General features: G+C 43.2%; 2 protein-coding genes across 6 annotated transcripts in view; both read right to left on the minus strand.

Moving 5' to 3' along the window:
- Positions 1–1,353, minus strand: part of TMEM245 (transmembrane protein 245) — an 85,316-nt gene extending 83,963 nt beyond the window's left edge. For 3 of the 5 annotated variants that reach the window (XR_005066721.1, XM_037047551.1, XM_037047555.1), the window contains exon 1: positions 723–1,352. Coding sequence is in view for 4 of the 5 variants with exons in the window: in XM_037047551.1 (XP_036903446.1) it covers positions 723–1,301 (579 nt within the window). In the remaining variant the exon portion in view is untranslated. Of the gene's footprint in view, positions 1–722 lie in introns of all 5 variants that reach the window. The other 2 variants (XM_037047553.1, XM_037047554.1) reach the window with 2 other exon arrangements.
- A 4,271-nt stretch (positions 1,354–5,624) lies between these two features.
- Positions 5,625–23,558, minus strand: part of FRRS1L (ferric chelate reductase 1 like) — a 29,138-nt gene continuing 11,204 nt past the window's right edge. Inside the window, exons 2-5 of the mRNA XM_037047556.1 lie at positions 20,570–20,654; positions 17,938–18,076; positions 14,131–14,377; positions 5,625–11,404 (exon numbers count right to left, since the gene is read on the minus strand). Coding sequence (XP_036903451.1) covers positions 11,232–11,404; positions 14,131–14,377; positions 17,938–18,076; positions 20,570–20,654 — 644 coding nt within the window. The 3' untranslated portion in view covers positions 5,625–11,231. The remainder of the gene's footprint in view (positions 11,405–14,130; positions 14,378–17,937; positions 18,077–20,569; positions 20,655–23,558) is intronic.

The raw sequence follows: 23,558 nt of genomic DNA on the forward strand, positions 1-23,558 counted from the left end.
TCAGGAATCTACCTCTCTTTCACTCAGAATGCCTCAGTGGTACAGCTGTCCTTGTCCCACACAAGTAGTTCCCCAGAAGCAGAGTGTGGCCTGGAAGAACCCCAGGTGGCTCAGCACCCAGTGCCTAAGCACAAAATATACTGAACTGAGAGGCAGCCCTGGACTATTACAAAAGCTTTGTTTTAGGATTTGAGAAACTTGAGTCAACCAGTCCCCTATTTGTCCCTAACTAGCCCTAGCCGGGTTAGAAGTCACCTCTCATATCATGACAGGTTAAACTAGGATTTCTAAGGTCCCTTCCAGCTCTGACATCCAGTAAAGTCCCACTTGAGCAGAACTGAAGATGGCCAGAGCACCCCTCCTGCCTACGACCAGGAAGGGGTAAATTCAAGTCCACTTGCCAATGCTCTTAAGCCCGTACTTGCAAAGTGGAAAAGTGACTCCCAACAGGTGACACGTCCCCCTTAAGGGGTCTATGAGGAGGGGGGGCGAGGAGGCTGTTTCAAATCACACCCGCCCTCTCTTTGGAGGTAAGTGTGCCAAGTTCCTCAAACGCATGGGAAGGAAAGCGGAGACTGACAATGCTGCGCAGGTGTGGACCTTTGGTCGTCCGTGCACATTAACGAGGAGTTGCAGGATCACACCCCAGTGCACTGGGGCTGCAGAGAAGGGTGCTGTGTGTCCGCCGGGACCCCGGAGGGACCGGGCGGAGGCTCACTCACCCACAGGCTGCTGAAGTAGTCCAGCCCGCGGCAAATGAGCACGCCGATGTGGGCCAGCAGCACCTGTACACCCAGGTAGCTGCCCAGGTTGTAAAGGCCGTAGAGAAGCGGGCCGCCGGCCCCGAGCAGCAGCAGGAGCCGGCGCCGGCGCAACGCCTGCTCGCCCAGGGCCTCGACGCCGTAGTCGGCAAAGCAGAGCGGCAGCAGCAGCGCGGCCAACACGATGGGCGTGTGCGCGCGGTGCAGGCGCTGCAGCCAGTGGCGGCCCAGGCGCGTCAGCGAGCTCTTGAAGGGGTGCAGGAAGGTGCCGCACAGCACGGCCCACAGCAGCGGCCGCAGGAAGGCCTCCAGAATGAAGTAGACGAGCACAGCGGCGCCGCAGCACAGGCACACGAACAGCACCGCCCCGGTGTTGTAGAAGGCCTGCTTGATGGGCTTGTCGAAGCGTAGCGCCAACGCCGGCGTCCGCGGGGTCTCCCCGCAGCCGCTGCCACTACGGGGCCGGACGTCGCGCGGCGCCCGGTCTGGGGAGTCCCGCGGACTGAACGCTTCGGCAGGACCGCCACCACCGTCAGCCATGGTAGCGCTGCTGCCGCCTCCGAGAGGCCGTACTGGGAAGCCGGGCGAGTGCCGCTAGCGAGAGGCGGGACGGACGGCGCAAGGCCTTGTGGGGGTTGTAGTTTCTGATTGGCCACCGAGCATTACAGGACCTTTAGCGAACTACAACTCCCAGAGAGTATATGGCAAATCCCTGCGCTCCATTCTCCCATTGGTCCCTGCAAGAGCCAAGTAACAGGTTTCTGAGCTCAAAAATCTTACAAGAGGGGAAAAAAAAAAGTTCCCCTCACCCATTGGTTAACATCAATTTTGCGGGAAGCGGAATCCCTAAAGAGGCACTACATTCACAGGTTGAAAACCCACATTGCTCGTTAGAATCCCGAAGGGGAGGGGGTACTGATTAAAAAACGGATTTCCAGATTCTATTTTATCGATTTAATAAATAAACACGAAGTATGTGCTCTGGTCTATTTGGCAGGATTTTAAATAGCGATTACTATACGGCAGGCCCTGTTCTAAGTGCCTCATTCCTATTAACTCAATCCTTAGAACAGCCCCACAAAGAGGAACACTGAAGCACTGAGAATTTCAGTACCTTGCCAAGGGTACACAGCTAGGAAGTGGCAAAGGAAGGATTCGAACTCCGAATCTGGCTCCTAACATCTATTCTCTTAACTACTTCGCTAATTGGTCTAACAGGGATTCTTTAGCGTGTTTTTTAAAGCTCCTCAGAGGACTGTGATGTGCAACTACCGTTGGCAACCAATGGCCTAAGAGTCAGTGTGGGAGCAATCTAAATTCCTGAAAGAGAGCTAGATCAGAGTCTCACACGGTCACTGTCTCTTTTTGAGGCCTGATGTCAGGTCAGTTAAACCCCCAATCCCAATTTCCTCTCTGTCACAGGAGAATGATGATAACAGACGCTCTTGTCTTGGAAGAGAAAAAAAAAAAGCTCTGGGGAAGTGCAAGGTGCTTCTGCTCTGTTGCGGAGGGCCTAGAAATCCAAGCCAAGAAGCTGTATCTCAAAATCGGCATTTTTACTTAAGAGGCAGAAGGAAGGGAGGGAGGGAGGGAGGGAGGAAAAGCAAAGGAGGAAGCTTTTACTGAGTACCCAATATGTGAGTGCTTTGAAATCCTGCAAGTTATCGCTTTCCTATTTTCAGTAAGTTTTAAAGTAAAAGAAAAAGTAATTCCTTGCCATCTCATTTTTTGGTTTGCAGGTCACAGTCCTTGTTTTTCAAATGATCTATGGACTCTGACTCTGCAAATATTTTGCTTCAGTTGTCCTACATTTTACTTTGCTTCTTAACTGCTTTTTCTAGGGCTGTTGAGACTATGATGACAAATTGTGGTCACATTTGTTTTCAGTATCCGTTTTACACTGACTCAAATTCTCATGTATATAACAACAGTGCCTCAGTCTCCATCCCAAAAAATCCTCAGTAATTTCTAGGGAGTCCCCAAGGGCTAACTCATGTATACCTAGAAACATGAGTCAACCACTGAACACCCTATGTACACCCTGCTACCCCCACAGCTCACTGAGTTCAGTGCCTGTCATAAGATTGCCAGAGCCTGTGTCATTATTCTCAGATCCTGGATACTTCTAAACTTCTAATCCTCAGGGTACCAAAGCAGAGCGGGTTACACTCAGAGATGGGGAGGAAGTGCTCCCTTTGTCACCCAAGCCCTAACCCAGATTACTTATGCCCAGTGTATTGTATCTCCTCTCATGAAGAGTTCCTTCCATGCCTGACCTTGAATCCTCTAACCACAGCATCTCAAAACCCATTCAAAGGGTCAGTGAAGGAACAAAAACTAAACCATCTCTTCTGCCCTCCTCCAACCAAAGTCTCTGCTCTCTTCCTCTAAGGACAAAATGAAAGATTTCTTGTTGCATCAATGTATCTATCGATGGATGTGAACAGGAACTGACGTATGCACTTGTTTGTACTCTCTTGGCATCACACTGATGTCTCTGTCCTTTCGCACACTCCCTGTTCCCTGCAGTGCAGCCAGCGTGATCTTTCTCATGTAATGTGATCTCTTCAAAGCCTCCTTACCCTGAGGGAAGGTGTCCAGACTCTTTACTACAACATCCAAGGTCCAAGGTGAGGGATCTGACTCACTTCTCCCCACTCCCTGCCTCATCCTTTATCTCCCAGAGTGTGGTGGCCCCCAAAGATATCCAGGGCATAATCCCTAGAACCTGGGAAGTGTGTCACCTTACATGGTAACGCACTTTGCAGATAAGATTGAGATTTTGAGATAGGGAGATTAGCCTCAAATACCCAGATGGGGCCTAAATGTAATCATAAGTATCTTTATCATAAGGTGAGCGGGTGGTTTGACCACAGAGACAGGCATTGGCACGATGAAGCCATGAGCCAAGGAATAACCACAGCTACACCAGCTGGAAGGGGCAAGGAAGGATCCACTCCCCTGCAGTTCCCAGAGGAAAGGAGCCCTGCCAACACCTTGATTTTCACTCTGTAAGATTCAGTTCAGACTTCTAACCTCCAGAACTGCAAGAGAATACATTTCTGTTGTTCTATGCCACCAAGTTTATGGTAATTTACTTACAGCTGCAATAGGGAACTAAGGACAAACCTTTGCCCAGTGACAGTGGTTCCCAAACCCATCCTTCTGGTTATTCTTCTGGGGTTGCTCTTCCCTTTCGTGGGGATGCTGCTTCACACCCTTTGCCTGCTTTCCTACCCCTTCCTTCAGATGCAGCGTCGCTGCTACCTCCTGCTTTCCTGGCTCCGCAGGCTGGACGAGGGTGTCCCTAGTCCAGGTTTGCGCCACACCTGAGCGTCTCCTTACCGCGGCAGTCACAAAACAGGTATTGCATGGCGTGTGTGTGTCTGACTCCCCAACTAGGCTGTGAGTCTCTTCGGGGCAGCAATCAAAGCTGTTCTTCCTGGAGCCCTCCATAGGGATTGGCACATAAGAGTTTTCAATAAATATGTATGGAGCGAGTGAATAAACAGTGACGAAAGCTTCCTGACTTCCTGGATGCAGGTGAATTTTCCATGCTCTCCACTTCCGCTGTCTCTTATAGTTTTCCCCCTGGCCCTTGTACCTGGGACTGAGCCCTAAGAAAGTTCCAGGTCAAACATCAACCAGGGTTAGGACTGACATCTGGGCTACCTACTGAGCACGGTGCAAAATAAATGCCGAAGGGAACACCTAATGCCCCCAAACAAAACAAAATATTTGTTTGGGGGGATGAGGGTTAGAGCCTACGTGAAGAATGTGGTAATGCTTATGAGGCAGGAATTTATTTATTTGAAAAAGGCCCCTGAAATTTACTGATAAAAAACATTGTATTTAGTTTTACATGCTTAAACTTTAGTCACCTTCAAAGCACTCTCCATTTGATGCAATACACCCGTCAAGACGTTTTATTTCCACTAGTCACAACAGTTTTTGAACTCCTCTATTTTGATGCCTTTTAGTGCTTCTGCCATTTTTTGTTTCACCTCTTCCACATCAGCAAAACATTTGAGGATTGTTTTAATCTGGAGAGCCAAAAAACTTGTTTGGTGTGAGATCGGGTAAATAGAGAGGGTGGGACACTGGAGTCATGCCTTTTTTTTTCCAGTCAAAAATTGATGAACATTCAGTGTGGTGTGGTCAGGTGCACTTGTAAATAAGCCATTATGAAATGGGCAAACACACTGACAAAGTCTTCGAAAAATATTCACTGAAGCCGAACACAGCCTCTCACAACACCAACTGGTTACTGATACAGATGGGTTCCTAGAACACTCACCTAGCAGGGGAAGCCTGTACTACAAGTGGTCCCTCTAGAAGATAATTCTATTTTGGGGGGGTCCTCCCCTCATAATTCTTTATCAGTGTTCCTTGAGTTTCTCAACCTAGCCCTGGTAGTACCAGCAGTTCAGCTGTGCACCCTGCAATCTCAGTAACTCTTCAATGATTCATAAGGCTCTACAACCAAACTCTAACTGTTCTTAATGGGGTATAATGATTTAGTTACCAATAAGACAAATAATTAAAATTCTTCTAGCTAGTTATGCACTATTAACCAAGTAATACACTTCAAATGGGATTACTATAGGCCCCCATTTACTATTTGATAAAGGTATTAAGCTTCAGCTTAATAAATAAAGATTTATTTTGCAAACTGTTTCCCCCCAAGGACTTTTTTCCTGACTGCTGCGACATGATTTTCTTCTTTGTCGGACAAGAAGGCTGTCATCTTCTTCCAGGTCTATAACTTCAGGGAGACTTTACTGATTAAACGATGTAAAATAAACAAACAGCAAACCAAAAATGCACCAGAGCAAAGCATTAAGGAATTATAAACTACTTTAATTACATTAACAGGATGAGTTCCAAACCATGTTGAGAATTTATATTTTAAAGTTTAAATCTAGTTAATATAGTCTAACTGTGATATCATCCTCTAAGGATAAAAGTATTTGTGATGGCAAATCGACAGTACAATCATTTAGGTAGCATTTAGGAATATTGCTACAGTTACTTTACATAAATAGAAATCCTTGTCTTTATTAGTAAGGTACCACGCATCTTAGAGTAAAAATTCACATGGGACAGGCTTATAAATATACAGAAATCTCAAAATCAATCACAGTTGAACATTAGGTACACAATTATTATAAAACAAATATAACCCATCAATATGTCTAGTTAAAGGCATCATTTTTACAAAATAGTATTTTATAGACAATCTCAAAAAAGTATATTCATACTCCTGGAACCAGATTGTTGCAGCATATCAGCGCAGCTGCGGGAATAAGGCATGTGGAGAAGCTGCATGTACTCTTCCAGGCGGCCAGGACATCCTGTGTGATGAAATGGTACCCACCCCAGTGACCTGCGCGGATGCCACAACCCCTGCAACACCCCGCAAACCGAGAGAATCGCTTACTCTCCAGAAGAATGGAACCAAACAGCTACTTGCCTAACAGCAAATATCCGGGGTGGGAGGGGGGGTCTAAAAACATTGATCAAATATCAGGATATTTTTCCATGAAAAATTCCAGAGACAAATGCTTCACTTAAGTTTTTCAGCCATACTTCAAATCACATTAGCATAGCCACTATTTTCATGAAAAGTAACTTATACTCAAGTCATCTATTAAATAGAAAAACAAAGAACTTCAACTTGAAACTAAACAGCCAAATAGCTAAATAAAGAATCTAATTAAACAGAAACCAAGTATGGGTTGCATCAACATGCTGTGTACTCCGTTAACACGAGTCTTAGTTTCTTAACTAACAGTATAGAAAAGCTATACTCAACAACGATACTTTAAGTGTTCTTAACAATTCACATAATGTTGAATGGAGGAGGCAAGGCTTAATAAAAGACCTAGGAATCCTTTTCACAAACTGAGTCACTATAAATTCCAGGGTCATTTTGCCTGTATACACACAATGTTTTATCTCTTAGGCTTTAAAGTAGTCAAGAGATCAGAAACAGAAACAATCTTAGCAAGGACCTTCAAATAGCCGTGGTATGTATACATGTGTACACACCTTTAGGCATTTATGTGTAAACACACACAGACCTCATCATGTATGTACAAATATCTATATATATACACCAAGAATAAGCAAACTGTTCACTAAACATAACCAATTCTGCTTAGAGAACAAAGGCATACAATACAATTATATACAACAAAGTATACACACCTCAGCATTTGCCCCATTCCAGTGGTTCTCAAACATTTTTCCATTATGTTACACAAGGCAGACGTCATTGTCACATGTGTAAAACACTCCGGTAGCAATAGCAGATTTCGATAAAAAATTTTCTTAAGGTCTAAAGGACAAGAAATGACTCTGCAACATGGTAATCCCCACTGCGAAGAACAATTCATCAATGAAAGTCACTCATGACCGCGGCAGCGCAGAGAACATGAAGCTGCTGCCCACCCAGGCCTGACTTAATGGCCAACACTTTCGTATCAACTCTGGACAACCTGTTTGAATGGAAGTGCCTGGGAACGCTTTTACTGAGATAACAATCAACTATACTTTATCAACCAATGACTCACTAATTTCAGTGTTTTTACAATCAACCAGCAACACATTCCTGGCAGTGTGTCCTTTACAATCCATCATGACACGGGTGTGTCTCTCAGGGGAGAGCAAGGGGGGCCTGCAGTTGGCCCACAGGCCAACCAAACCTGCTGCCCATTTTTGTGTGGCCTGCCAGCTGAGAATGGTTTTTACATTTTAAAAAAGTTTTTTTGAATATAAAGAATATTTATGTGTAAAAGTTAGGTGACATTCCAATTTCAGTGCCTGCTAAGGCTTATGGGAACACAGCCATGCTCGTTGGCTTATTGAAGGGTCTATGACTGAGTCGAACAGTTGGAAACAGAGACTGAAAGGCTGAACATTTTTACCGCCTGGCCCTCTTAGAAAAAGTTCGCTGACCCCCTAGGCTAGAGCTAAGAATGATACACAACCTCAGTGGTAATATCTTTTAGGCACAAAATTCTATGTGTACAGAGTAAACTTAACTGTAGAAATAGCAGTGAAAACCACTGGGGATTTCTTTAATGACAAAAGCTAACTTAATTAAACATGGCTCCCGCATTTTGTCTGAAATCGTGTTTGCTGATTTATCTTTGAGACTCCTGGGGAGTAATAAAAGCACACTGGACTCCAAGTTAGAAGACCCAGGGTTTAGGCAGGCCATTTTTAAAAATGAACCAAGACAAACACATTCTAATGTGTATTACCCGATTTGTGTATTCATTTAAAATGAAACCATTAAACGCTCTAACATGGCCAGCAAAATAATCAAAATAAAATAAAGGAATAAAAAAGCTGATAGAAAGTAAAATGCACCCCTTTCCCCAAATATAACTATATAAAGTCCTTCTTTTCATTGTAAGTTACTCTAGCTAATTTGAGCGTGGATAGTAGGTTCCATTTAATAAAAGTTTTAAAGAATGTGCCTGGAGGCATGAATGTGTAGGAAATCCTACCACCTCCCTAGGCCTCAGCTGCCCCTTTGGAAAATAAGTGCATCAGATTCAAAGGGCTCTAAAGTCCTTGCCAGTCCTGGTGATTTATGCCAAATGCCTACCCTCAGTGTTTTCATCTGTAAAATCGGATTAATAAGAGAACCTATTTCCCACGGTGGTTGTGAGGATTAAACGTGTTAATCCACCTAGAGTGCTTAGAACAGCACTATACATATGGCTAACATTATTATTCTACAAAAATACAGCTGGGTATCTCCCTGCAACAAGTACAATGTTAGAAAGTGGAATGCAAAGATAAACTAGAAGTTGATTACCTCATCTTAGTTAAGAATGAATGAATTTGAAGTCTGCGGAGTTTTAACTCCAATGTGTCTGTGAACTGATGATTCTCTGAGATGATGGTTAAACGCCGTCCTCCCTCCCAGCTCTGTGAATTTTTATTTCTGAACCATGATTATTATTAAGAATGTCAACTATGTTTTGCAAAACAGCATTGTTACTAATGATCTTGTATTTATCTTTGAAAAGACAGAATTCAGTGTTTACTAAAGGGATGGTTTATGGTTTGACTGTAGGTGGAAAAATATAAAAATACTGGCCTGGCCAGTTTGGCAATGTCTGTGAAACACACATCTTCTGACCCAAAGAAGCTTGCCATAGAAGTACCATTTTGTTTATTTACTCATCCAACAAATGTTTGCCAAATACCTACCATTTAGTAGAGTGTGTGACAGGGAGTTAGCAGGGAGGAGGAGCCAGCGGTTACAGTAACTGTGATAGGGAGGCCCAGTGTGCTGCTACAGGAGCATTTGGCAGGGACCTAAACCTACCTGGTCCAGGGGGTTGGAGGAAGAAGTATTTAAGCTGTGGCCTGAAAGATGAGCAGGAGTTCAGCAAGCACAGGAAGTGGGTGGAGAACGAACGTCTGGGCACACGCAATACGAGAGAGAAGAAAGCAAGTCTGAAGAGCAGAGAGCAGTTCAGTCTTGCAGGGTCAGAGCAAGTGAGGAGTGGTGACAGAAGAAGATACTGGAGGTAATCAAAGTGGCTTGCGTTTTACACTAATGGCAGTGAGAAATCTTTGAAAGTTCTGAGCACAAACATGCAACATTGGTAACCGTAGTAGGACCAATTCGTGAAAGAAGTAGCTTGACTTGAAATGTAAGCAGAAGAAAAATCCATTCATTTACTTCTTCCCTGCCAGCTACAGGGACTAGCTGAAGTCTCCCTTTAGCTTTAAAATATTTATAGCTGAACTATAATACACATTAGAGAATGGAATATAAAAATATTTGCTCTCTTATTTACAATGTGGGTGCCTGCATACTCAGTGTCTTCACTGCTAAACCACCATCCTTAGCCACAGCCAGAGGGCTTAGTTTTGAGGCGATGGTCATCACGTGGAACCAAGGACTTCAACCAAATGTCTCCACTTTAAGTCCTACCCAGTTTCTTTGCTCACCTGAGGTCAGCTAACCCACCTGCAATGAGGGTTATTTCTCCCACATTCCTCAGATGAGCTTGGTGAACTGTGTGATGTCGCAGAATGTCCATGTTTTTCTTCTTTTTGTTCCGTTCCAGAAGAATTTGAAAGCTCTCCCCAAAGGAACTTACACCTCTGACGTGAATTCCAGGGATGGCAACAGACATCACCGTCTCCCGTTTGTTTAATAAAAAAACCCACAAAGGTGGATCCAGCTTTAGAGCCATGGGGGGCAAGCCAAGAGGACCCCAAAACTCTGCAATGGAGGTGCCTCAGCAGTAGAACCACAACCACAAGAGTCTTTTCTTCTAAACGGGTTGTTAACACAGACATGGGGAACAAAGGAACCTTTGGAGTCCTTTGAAAAAAATAGGAAATCCATTACATCCAAGCATTATTATAACTCATGCTGCCTGCCAATCCAATTTACAAGTCCAAGCAAGTCTGAATGGATCATCCAGGTGAATTCATTTTACGGGCCATTTCCCATTTTCTGATTTTGGAAAAAGATCTCATCTTTAAAAAGTGTCTACTCCAAAGTCCACAATCTGCAAAACTGGTTTATTATCAAAATGCTTAAAATTTTTATTAAGATGATTTGTCTATCATATTACTGTTTAGTTATACTCAGTGTATGCCGACTCTGACAACAGAATTAGCTATAGCCATAGATGAACACCTTCATTTATAAAACACGGTGGTAGAAGAGTCCATATTCTGCTGAAAATGACCATATTTTCTATCATTAACGTAATTTTACATCTTCAGGAACACTCAACTTTATTCCTAACCTTTCTAACAGCAATAAAAAAAATGTTCTATTGTACCTACTCACTAATTGAGAAGAAATTTCAAATAAATACGAACCATTTTCAAACCATTGTAAGCTCCCCCATTATCCCCATTAGCTGTGTAATTATCCAAAAACACTTCAGCTTTATGGAAATTTGGAAGTTCTTCTGCCTAACAGTTCAGCTGGCGGTGAACTACGTCATCCAGTAAAGTTCTTTTTAGCAACACTCCAAGTGAGTCCCCTGAGCTGGAGTTGGAAGAGTAAAGGTTGTTTAGAGACATGATTTCTACACTTAGCTTTGTCTACCTTGCTGTGTCACGTGACCAAGTGGCCAAGGACACATGGCATGTGGGTCACAAAAGGCACCCCTCCTGAGTCTCAGATCCTATTCAGTACGATAGCAATAATCATTTTCATCAAACCAACTCAGAGATGTTGTGAAACTCAAATAAGAAAACATCTGACAGTGCTTAGAAAAGTTTTCACTTCTGTCCAAAAGTATGGGGTCATTATTAAACAATCCTCTTTGATTAGAAAAGAAGCTTGTTTTTTCTTCCAAAAAGCTGAACTCATATGAGTCTTTTTTTTAAATAGTAGAAGCTAAAATTATCCTGCATATTATTTTAAGAATATATATACTTTCTAATGCATTTAACCTGTTGGCTTTGCAGCTGTGATTAAGGGGTTCCCATCAGTAAGTAGAAAGTCAGGGCAACAATGAGAAGCAAACAAAACGGGGAAGAGAAGGTCTGATAGGCAGCTGACGGCATGAAAATGTCTTCGTACTTGTAAATACTGACAACACGCTCTGAAGCTGGTGGCGAGTCTATATCGTGTCGGGTGATAGAGCCTTTAGAAAGAAATAAGAAGGCAGGGAGCAATCAAAAAAAGGCACAGATTTAAAATGATATATACAGACAACAGAAAAATGCAACAAAGTCATTCGTGTTGAATATATAAGCAGCGATCATAAAGACCTGGAATCAGGTACAAAACCATCAGAATTCTCTGTAATTGCACCTATAGTAAAGAACAGAGAAATTAGTTAAATTTATCCAAAAAGACTGGCTGTCATGAATCTGCACACCCTCTACCAGAATAACGCCATGGGTCTCTCCATGGCACCCCGCTTTTAAGCCTGCTACTTAGTATGGTATGAATGCCTGCTTTTAAGGTCTCTAATGAGGTTTATCTTGTTAATACCAAAGGGAAAACTATATTTTGATTCCTAAGAGCTGCTAATTTTTGCCCCCAAGCATAAATTTTTATACATGGACTATCAACAACTCCTGAACACACTGCACTCCCTTCCAGGGGAAGCCTCTCTCACGCTGTCTGTGGGACAAAGCGGAGCCTGCCTGGGCCAGACCGGGGAGCGTGTGATGTGCTGTGTGCCCTGCATATGCGCGTGTGTCTTCATGTCTTTCTGGCAGAGTGTGATGGAACGATACAGGAAGTAGGAGGATTGAAGTACCGAATAAATGTTTGGAAGGAAAAGTTGTTTTTTAATGTGAGCAGGAGTGGAAAGAGGAAAAGGCTGCGTGTAAAGGCAGCTTTAATGAACTGATGTTGATTAGAAGTGCCCGACCTCCTAATCCATATGGGTATAAGCCCAAGGAAAAATCCACATGAAACTTGGGTTAGGGAAACTAAGGCAGAAGAGTTCAGGGCAAAGGTCTGTTTGGAAACACAGCTCAGAGTGCAGGTTTTTAAAGTCCTATCTGCTAGGGGAGCCGTGCCGAACCTGACACGTCAATTCCCTGTCCCGGTGTCCATGCTGGCTCCCATCAGCACAAATCAAACTCCACTGGTTGGCCGGAGAATTTCCTCCCAATGGGTCCCTCTCACCTGTTCTACCTCACTGGCTCCTTGATCACCTGCATAGACTCCTAGGCTTAACCAAGTAGCTCATGCTTCCCTTGAAGAGAAATCTAATCCACACCCTCCTCCTTCAAACCTTGGCCCAAAGTTGATCACTTCTGAGAGACCTTAAGAGAATGAAAAGTTTTGATCAATAGAGAGGAGTTAGAAGGGCATTCGAGAAACAGGAAGAGCAGGAGCCTGACTGTGGGGTGGGAATGTGCCTGCTTCCCTTGGAGACAGTGAACAAAAGTCCTGAGTGATCTTCTCAGGCCAGGCAGGAAGGCCTGAAATGTCAAAGGTCCGAATATGTAAGAAGATGACCTTCTGAAGTACAGCACCTTCCAACTTGTAAAGCAATTTCAAATACTTGTTTACATTTAATGCTTACAATAAGCCTATAAAGGCAGTATCTTTATGATCCCGGTTTTAGATATAAAGAAATTGGAGTTCAGAGTTTAGATAAAGGCTAGATACAGCTACCAAGGGGCAAAAATAATGCATGAATACAAAGTTTTAGATGCCACATTACATCGTTTTAAATGAGTTCATTTCTCCGGGTGAAGATATAATTAATTTCCCAGGGCGCTAAAAGTACGTGAAGATGTAACTGCAGATCCACTGTTCGGTAATCTGGGAAATAAGCAAATGGGAAAGATGTCACAAATCTGAAGGTATCCAAACGTTTTCTCAAACAGAAACAGGCAAAAAAAAAAAAAAGGTACGAAATCTCCAGACCTACCAGTGGAAACAATTTGAAGGAAAGAAAAGGCAGATCTGAGTGGGTAACACACAGTTAATGAGCACACAGTAAAGAAAGATGCAGCTCTCAGGAGCCAGAAGGCTCTCATACAGGACTGCAAACAATTCAAGTCCATTCCTGGTCAGGCCATTGGGCTGATCGCCCCGGGGAATGCTGAAGACATCTCCCAAAGGTCTCATGGTATCCTCGGGTCTTCGTTGGGGAAATGCTGGAAGAGCCTTGCCACTCAAAGGAAGGCCATCATGGACCAACATCACTGGGAAGCTTGTTAGAAACACAGAGTCTCAGCCCTCACCCCAGACCTACTGACTTTCATTTCAACAACACAGCCAGGCGATTTCTATGGCCGTTAAAATTCAAGCAGTAAGGGGCTGAATTATAGGATAATTTGGTGGAGTTGTAACCATCAGGATAGTCACAACATGAGTACTATTGACACCTTTATCAATCTCTAGAGAAGTCTCCAGAAGCCCTTTTCTGCTCAGTGTTTTTTACATTTAAAGCATAATAGCTAAGAGTTATCACTGACTTTGGAGCCAGACACCCCTAGGATTGAATACTAGTTCTCTCATTAGTTAGTGATAGAACCTTGCACAAGTTCCTTAATCTCTCTAAGACAAGGTACACCTCTCAGGGATGTGGTGAGGAATGAATGGGAACATGAAGAGAATAAAATACGGCCCCCATGCCCACAAGTAGCAGACAGATGACCTGTTTCTTTAAGCACTTAGCTCATCATGGTTATCTTGTACTGTTCTGCCCATGCCTGTGCATGGCTTGTCCATGTGTGTGTCCCTGTGTGTGATCAGTCCACTATAACCTTCTGAAGGCAGGATCATATCTCCTTTATAAAAATATTACCCCAAGTGCTTATCACTCTCTTGTCCAATAAATAATGAACACCAGCACAGCGGTGTCTGGTGTTTCATCCAGATGCCAAAATGTAAACTTACCCTGAATGGCCGGACCCCAGGCAAACAGGTAATACCAACTCAAATGCAGGTCGACAATGGTTTCATCTCTGGGAACGTTCACAGGGCGCTTAAATCTGCAGGTGACTCGATTGTTCTCAAAAACTCCTTCCTCATCTCTGGCCGGATTTCTCTGAATCTCCTTTGCCCACTGGCCTACATTATAGAAGTGCTGTATGCGGACCCTGCCATTGTCATCATGGACACAGGCCATGACGTCGTCGCCACCCTAATGTGAAAAATAACAAAGAAAGACATTTTTGCAAGCTTTTCTGCTAAAAAGAAATTTCACGCAGAAAAATACAGGGTGTGGCAGAAGTAACTCCTGTTTGAGTGTGATTGGTAGGGAATGTGAATGTCCCGCACAAGATTGACAGCAACTTGCACATGTCACCTAAAATGTCACATGGTGTGCTTGAGTGTGATACTGTTATGTTACGGAATTACATGCTTATGCTTTTGTAACAAAAGATTTTGTAATGAAAAGGGGGCCTTATTTATGCTGGACCCTGCATATTCCATTACCTCTGTAATTCGAATTTCCATCCCCCAATTATTTTAAATGCCATTAAAAAGCTTTAACCAAGTGACCAAAGTTAGCATCACAAACACTGATATCAACTGCCTCTTGTTGTGATGTTCTGAGAGGAATATATCACTAGCTACCTACTATTCCTTCCAAAAACAGGTAAACTAAACTAATCATGAAAAAACAATTGGGTAAATCCAAATGGAGGGTCATTCTATAAAAGAAAAATTGTCCTATAATCATCAAAAAGGTCAGTGTCATAAAAGACCACACACACAAAGGCTTTTAAGAAACTATTTCACAATAAACAAGACCAAAGATGCATGACAACTAATGGTGTGGTGTTCCCAGACAGGATCCTGGGTCATAAAATAAAAATTCCTATCAACACCAGTATCAGGACAACTGGCAACAGTTGAAATAGACAGTATATTGGATAATAGTCTCAGGTCAGTGTTGAACTTCCTGAATTTAATAAGTAAGTTGATGGCATCTCCAAAGTTTCCAGAAAAGAGTAAAAGTAATAATAAGTAGAAGCAGTAGAGAGATAAAGTAGGTGTGGCAAAATGTTACCATTTGTAAGAAAGTTCTGGAACTAGATAGTGGCAATAGTTGTACCCTGTGAATGTAATTGAGGCCACTGAATTGTACACTTTATTTTTTTTTATTTTACTTATTATTTTATTTATTTTTAGAGAGAGGGAGAGTGAGGGGGAAAGAGAGGGACAGGAACATCGACGTGCCAAAGAAACATGCATTGGTTGCCTCTCGCACGCCTGTACCTGGGGACCTGGCCCACAACCCACACATATGCCCTGACCGGGAATTGAACTAGCGATGCCCAACACACTGAGCCAAGCCAGTCAGGGCTTCATTGTATGCTTTAAAATGGTTAAAATGATAGAGTTTATGTTGTGCGCATTTTACCACCATAAAAAAGTTACTATTTGGTAGCCCTAGGGGAAGTATACTATACTGAACTATCCTTGCAGCTTGTCTATGGGTTTAAAAATGTTTTTGAAACAAGTCAAAAAATATATAAGTTGGCATCAATTCTAACAAACCTACTACTCTGTGGAAGGTGTCACGAATGGGGGAGGCCACTTGTCTGTATGGGGGCAGAGGGTACGTAGAAATTTTCTGTATCCGTTATTCAATGTTTTTCAATCCTCACACAAGGATATACTTAGAGAAAGGAAGGGGGAGAGAGACAAGACCATCAACATGAGAGAGAAACAGTGATCAGTGGCCTCCCATTCATGCCCCAATCAGGGACCAAACCCACAAGCGAGGTATGTCCCTGACGGGAATCAAACCCACAGCCTTTTGGTGTATGGGACAGGGCTCCAACCAACTCTTCAAGTTTGCTATGAACCTAAAACTTCTCTAAACAATAAAGTCTAATATGAAAACAATGCATTATTTCAAAAAAAAGGTAAAGGCTAATTAAAAGGGGTTCCATTTTGTTTCTCCAATGTATCAGGTTTTAGAAAAAAAATTAACCTGTGTTTGAAATAACAGGAGAAGGAAAGAAATCTCTACAGTAAAGCTCTTTAGGCAGCAAAATGTCAACACATCATATTGGAATGCTCCTCCCTCAACGCCCCCTGCTCCGAGCCCCACAATCGTAACAGCTGTGACAGGACTGCAAAAGCATTCCAGGACAGGAAACAGTCAACTGCAACCCAAGCCAGCTTCTGGGCATGGCACACACCTCTGTTTCTCCCACCAACACTGCCCTGCAGGAGGAGGCACGTGATGTGGATTCACAGCTATACCATCTTACCAGTTGGACCCACTGTCTCACTGCCTGGGCTGGGAATGGATGGAGGCTCCTTCTCCTGGTGGTGTCTCCAAGAACAAAGCCCCTGGAGCTCTGACTGCTTGGACTGCTCTCCTGGTTTCTTCCTATCACCCACTCACAACTTCCCATCATCCATTAGCAAAGCCTACTGCATGACCTTCAAAGCATATCCCAAACGTGCCCTGGCTGGTGTGGCTCGATGGCTTGAGTGCCAGCCTGTGAAGCAAAGGGTCACCAGTTCGATTCCCAGTCAGGGCACATGCGTGTTGCAGGCCAGGTCCCCAGTAGGGGATACCTGAGAAGCAACCACACATGGACGTTTCCCTCCCTCTCTTTCTTCCTCCCTTCCTCTCTAAATATAAATAAATAAAATCTTTAAAAAAACCATATCCAAAATCTGAGTATGACTCACCACCACAAATGCCATAACCCTGCGCTGAGCTGCCCTCTTCTCACGGCCTGAGTCTCAAGCAGCCGGCCAGGTAATGAGAAGAGGAAGGGTTCTCTAAACAGAGCAGCAGCACGTGCAAAGGTACAGAGGCCTAAGAAAGTCGGGCTGTTTGGGAAGCATCCTGGCACATCGAAGCAGCAAGTGATGGGGCTACAGAGAAAAGAGGGAAGAACACAGCAGAGGCATAGAGAGAAGCAGAGGCAGGCGACGGACAGCTATCTGGGCTCCTGATGCCCCAGCTCTTCCTGGTCACAGTCCTTTCTGAGGTCCGGATGTGTTCTTGCCCAGGGACACAGTGGAAGACTGAACTATTAGACCCAATTCTTCAGTCCCCTATAGTGATATTATACACCCATACCTCCGCAGGGCCTCTTGGTAGAGGGAGTGTGTGTCCCTGCCCTTTCATTTCGGGCTTGGCTGTGTGACTGACCTTGGGCAATGGAGTGTTAGCAGCCATGGCGTGAGCAGAGGTTTGAGATACGTTTGGATTGCTCTTGGGCTCCTGCCTCTGCCACAAAAATCACAGGCCTTGGTACCTGCTGGTCCCAGAATGATTAGGAAAAAACCTGAATCCAACCTGTGGACTGGAGCCCAGCTGATTCCCAGCCAATCCACACACATGTGAGCAAGGAATAAGTGTTCACTATTATAAACCATGTACTCTGTGAGGCTTTTCATGCAGCATTTCTGTGCAAATAGCTAATAGACACAGGTACCAGGAAACATCTTGTGTTTTCATAACCAACCCTTCCTTCTCTGTCTCAGCTAGCTTGAATTTTTAACTCGCAGGCAGAGAGCCACACTAATATAATCGTTATCCTCCCATGATGAATTTCTTTGCTTTGTGATGCTTTGCAAAAGACGATCTAATGCCAGAAATTATCGTCTCCCATTTAAAAGCGGCATGGTAGCTTAGAGAAACATAACCATACCAGTTCTCTAAACTCTCAAGTCACACAGCAAACTAGAGGGAAAAATAAACTTCTGGCATGAAGTGTGTCTCACCATCTTCCTGTCTGAAGAGAATCCAACTGCTACCCAGCCATCTGTGTCCGCACTCAGCTCGAATTCCACATCAGCCCCTATGATCCGGTAGCTAAGGAAGTAGTCACAGGTCTCTGCATTACAGCCTGGTTTGCCGTACCTGTAGGAAACATCAAAAGAGCCCTTACTCCAGAGGGTAAAGGGGGTCAAATACATGGTGATGGAAGGAGACTGTACTTCGAGTGGTGAGCACGCAATGGGATATACAGATGATGTGTTAGCGAATTGTGTACCTAAGGTTTATATAATGTCATCAATCAATGTTACCCCAATAAACTTAATAAATAAAACACACATCACTCTTTCATCTTCTTGTTCAAAATACATTAAGAGGACATCTTTGTATCAGGCAGGACGCCGAGCAACATTATTGAATAAACTAGATGTTTGCCCCTTGGGGCCCCCAAAACCGTTCCACTCAGTTAGGAGGGACCTCGGAGATGATCTGCTCCACTTTATCTGCATATAAACAGGGGTCTGGAGACGGGAAGGGGCTTTCCTGAGGTTGCCAGTAAGTCAGCGGCTGCGGCAGGACTCAAACCCGCGTCTCCAAACTCCCAGCCAGTGTTCCAGCGTACTAGATTAGTGTCTCTCAAATACTAATCATTACTGAATTATTTCTGAATCCATTGTAGAGGGAAAGATCCTCTGAACTAATCACTTACATTATTTTTGTTAATTAAATGTGTACCGATTCTTTTTACTTTAAAATCTGCAATGAAGCTAACACCAAGCTGCGAATTAAGTCTATGCGTAAACTGAACTACAAAACCAAGGAACATCTAAACTTCCATCGCTCATGCGATGGATGATGCGGTTTTACTTACAGTAAAAGTCTGCTTACGAGTATGTGGTATGACTGACTATACCGTGCAGGCCTCCTGACTGAGCATGTTCTCACTATGCAACATGATGCACTCTCCTCCACTTTCACCTGAACTCCTGCACAACCCTCGTACGCACAACGCACCAAAGGAACACCCCATCCCGTAGTCGCCAGGCGTGGATGCCGCATCTGTTCATAAGATTTGCCTATTTGCTCTCCTTGTACTAATGCAACTATGGCTTCAGGCACTAAAGCATGCAGCGGTACAAGGCGGCTAGCCACATCCTCAGATTATGAATTCATTAATCTTTTCATGCATTCAGTGAAGTATCAATGAAATGAAGACACAAATTTATGTCATCTTTAACTTGCCTGAGCAATTTTTTAATTAAAAAATTAGAAAGTTTTTTTTTTTATTACATTTGTGATTACATCCGTTTTAAGCACAAAGCACAGAGGGTAGACATTTCTATAACTTCCAAGGTGATCTCCTGGGTGATCGCCCACCTGACACCACACACAGTTATTATTGAATAAATACTGCCAACTACATCCCCTACTCTGTACTTTACATCCCCACGACTATTTTGCAACTGTCAATTTTTACTTCTTAATCCCTCCACCTTTTTCACCCACCCCCTCCCGTTCTTATATCTATGAGACAGACTGTTTCTGTCTTGAAAACACAAGTTTACATTTTCTCACAAAGAACTTGTGGGTCCTTTAAGAACTGACAAGCCTCGGTTGAGGAACGCTGCTTTACACCATTTTCAGAAGGACAGAAAATTGTGGCACTGGGTGGGACAGTCTGAACTCAGATGGAAAGTATCCGAGGGAACAAGACACGAATCTGCGATGTGCTGATGGGGGAGGGAGGCGAGGACCAGGCCACTCTGCTGACAGGTGCTCTGAGCAGCCAGGGTGAGATGTGAGTTCCAGAAAACATGGGACTGGGGTGGAAAAGGTCACAAAAAGCTAAAGGAAGAACGAATGAGACAGGAAACAGGTCACTCTGAAGCCAGCAGGGCACTAAAATTCTTTCACTTTTCAAAAATATCCCCCAATCACCAAAATGATATATTACTAGCCATCTTCCCTAATATTAGTATTATTGGATTTTCAAAAATTCCTTAGAAATGTTCTAGTAATCCAAACAAAGCTTAAAACCCCTATAATTCAGTTTTTCTCCCTTAAGAAGGCTTTTCCAACAGCACAGAGCTAGCAACATGGGGGGCACACTGCCTGCACCACGGTTCTCTGGCTCCAGCCCACCATGTCTGGACAGAACGCTACTAACAATCCTGTAAGGACTCCCTACACCTGAGATGCCGTGCTGGCCACACTAATCGATGCTTAATGACCAGTCAGCATCCTTCAGAGGTCAGTGAGTCATGACTGTTTGAAAAGGAATTGGGTGTCAGACATGTCCACCATTGCCTGTTGCAACCACGCCCCCTCGTAACGAGCATGGACCTGTTCTGTGTCACACGATTCTCCTTCCTACAGCCGATCGGTTTGGAGTGGACTCCTGTGCCAATGGTGGTACAGTCAAAAATGAAGAATGTTCCAGGGTCAAGCTGCGCGTTAGAGCTTAAGGCCTTTAAGACCGAAAACTGAGGAGGCGATCGGAAACAGGCCACATCCCAGTCGAAGTTAGGGAGGGGTACAGGGCCCCAATTAGAATGGATGGCTTGCCATGTCGATGCTACCCTGAGAAATAAATCAACACCTTAGTCTTAAAGTCTTCCAACTCACACATCTACCCACCTAAAGCATCCCTTTGTTTTTCCACAGTCATCCACTTTGATTTTGGCAAACGGGTCCACAGGAGGAGCAGTAGGGAAAGGGTAACCTGCGAGAGTAAAGGGCAAGAGTGAGAATACAGAATGCTTAGCAAGTCCAATAACAACTTTCCCAAGGAGAACTTTTAAAAATGCATTACCATTTTCTATCACACCTACCTAGGGGCGTGCCCGATCTCAGAAAAGGGCGCTATGTTAGCCTAACCACCCTCTTCGTGAATAGAGAGTGCGGGGTACCCATCTTTGAACAGAGTCTTCCATGTTAACTGAAAATAAGTGGCGTCTTCCTCTTTTGACAGGCCAGGAACCTGAGGCCCCGAGAGGAGGCATGATTTCATATAAACACCCGCTCCCCACGGTGCACCGGGAGTTTAAAAATCACTGCTTTAGTACCACACACATGCTGTGAGAGCAAAAAATTAACCATGATCCATTTATACATTCAACAGTAGAGGTTCTCCACATGTATACGTGATAACAGAATATTTCCATTACTGTGAACTTCCTTTTTTTTGAGTTTTGGGAGAGCTTTAATAGCACAGACTGTTTGTAGCTACAAGGCCGACAGGTATTGTAAACTGTATATAATGACACGGAACGCTAACTAGAGACATGAGGATGCGCAATCACTTTGGCTCGGGGAATTCCAATCATTTCAACAACTGGCTCACTTCGGAGTTCATCTTCCGGGCTAAGTCTCCAATTTTCATTTTTTGGAACAGTAAACATGTGTACCACACTCAAAGTGACATGTTGCGCTTTTCAACAGGCACATTTATACAGTTTTGCTCTTGACTCTGTTTATAAATATTTTAAGCCAGTTTTCATCAAACAGAAGAAAAGTGACGTCTGCCTTTTCAGCTTGAAATCATAAACAGGTGTAAAGCTTTTTAAACAGCAATCTTAAAAATGTCGGCCGCTAATGGTTGGGCTGTGCTCTCCAGTCACATAATCTGCTCATCACAAACCTGGGTAGGAGCATAAACATGTACCCCTTATGTTAGAGCTACCAGTAAATACGGTATTATTTCACCTTATGAGGAGTTCTACTGTGGCCAGGTAATAAATAGTCCAAAATTTCACTGGTATTTTAGAGAAAAAGGGTAGACCTAAATTTATTTTCAAGGTTGAAAATAATATAAGTACATCCAAGTTCAATCATACTACTGATAGACCTGCTGCTGAAGTTCAGAACAGGGCAATATATTGCCTGTAAAAAGTTGCTCTCATTTGAAGAATAATTAGTTTTACTTTTCCCTTCCAGGATACTACTTGTAACACAAATTGTACATTACAGGAGTTCAGTTGGTGAGTTCCCTTAACTTTACCGGCCTTTCCAATTGTATTCCGGCTTTTCAAAATCCGTGGGCCATCGGATTTTCATTCTCCCCAAAGAAATTTAAATATGAACACTTGAAATATGTAGGTAATAAGAAGGCACCAGGTTTGAGAATAAGGAAGAAATAAGTTACAATAAAAAGATGCCCAAAATTATTTAGCATTCATTGCTACAAAGAAAAAAGTAAAATAATTCAGAAAATTATTTTATATATATCATCTTTTTCTTAAAGACGGCCAGTTATATTTTTAAAAAACAGTCAGAAATGAAGTTTTTGTTTAAGCCATATGTTATTTTTCCACTTAAATTTTACAAAACTCGATGTGAGAGAAAAAAAGAGTTAGATAGTTTCTACAAACTGGCAAACCTGGTTGCCACAGGTTTTGGGGCTCTTTTTATAAGTTTTTTTTTTGTAGATTTTATTTATTTATTTATCTTTAGAGGGAAGGAGAGGAGAGAAATATCAATGTATGGTTGCCTCTCAGGAGTTCCCTGCTGGGAACTGGCCTGCAACCTGGGCATGTGCCCTGACTGGGAATGGAACCGGGATCGTGTGGTTCCCAGGCCCACACTCAATCCTCTGAGCTACACCAGCCAGGGCTGGTTGCCACAGGTTTTTATTGAAGTCAACCTGGTACACTTTATTCAATGAGGAAATTGCTAATTTTAAAATTAACAATGATTCTCTAAATATTCAACAGTAATGTCCTTATCATACACAGTAATTATTCACATTCAACATATAAAACATATAATGGTATCCTTCAGAGTCATGCTATGTGTTCTAAAATCCAATAAATTTCCTTGAAATAACTGGTAATCCTGATGCTTTCCAACAATTAGGGCCTAAAGCTTCACATTTTGGAAACAAACAAAAAAGAAAGATACATCATGGAAGGAAGCTGCTGAGAGCTCTAGAACTTCGGGAGTTTAATATAACGGAAAAGATGGCTACAAGAGAAGAGGAACTTCCGTTTTGCATTATGCTGCATGTAACATTTTCATGTCTCACCAAATCCTTTGAACACATTGCTTCTAACAGCTGCGTATGCTTCTTGTAACATTACCTAGTGTCACAACGCATTAAACCATACACTGAGGGGCAAGCCTACATTATGCTTCCATTTGGGACAAACGTCATTTTCTCCTGGACTGTTTCCTCCACGCAGAAAGGAACCATGCACGGTTCATCCTGCATTCTCTGCCCAGCACTGTGCCTGGCACTGGCCACTGAATAAATGACTGTCCAATGTTTTTTAAGTGAGATTTTGTGTATTGTGTTCTATTAATTATCCTTTAAGAAAAGAAAAAAAAACACTGGGCTGCACATTCCTGGCACACAATTGTGCAGTGTGGACAGTTCATCTCTACAGCCCTAGACCTTCACCACACGCTAAAATATAGCCCTACCTCTCCACCACTTTTTAACAACTGGGCCAAACGCATTGCTTCTTCTAGTTTTATGCTTACTTTATGCTAAGTTCTATAAAGTACCGTAGACTGAATCCTGCCTTACATGAGTTTTTGTTTCTCTCTTACTATACTTTGAATATACCGCTGAATACTGCAAATTATGTTAAGCATGTTCACACAGTGTTCTTCCTCATATTTCTCC

The sequence above is a fragment of the Sturnira hondurensis genome, unplaced genomic scaffold (genome assembly GCF_014824575.4).
Source record: "Sturnira hondurensis isolate 20B ecotype Veracruz unplaced genomic scaffold, ASM1482457v3 Scaffold0006013, whole genome shotgun sequence".
NCBI lineage: Eukaryota > Metazoa > Chordata > Mammalia > Chiroptera > Phyllostomidae > Sturnira > Sturnira hondurensis.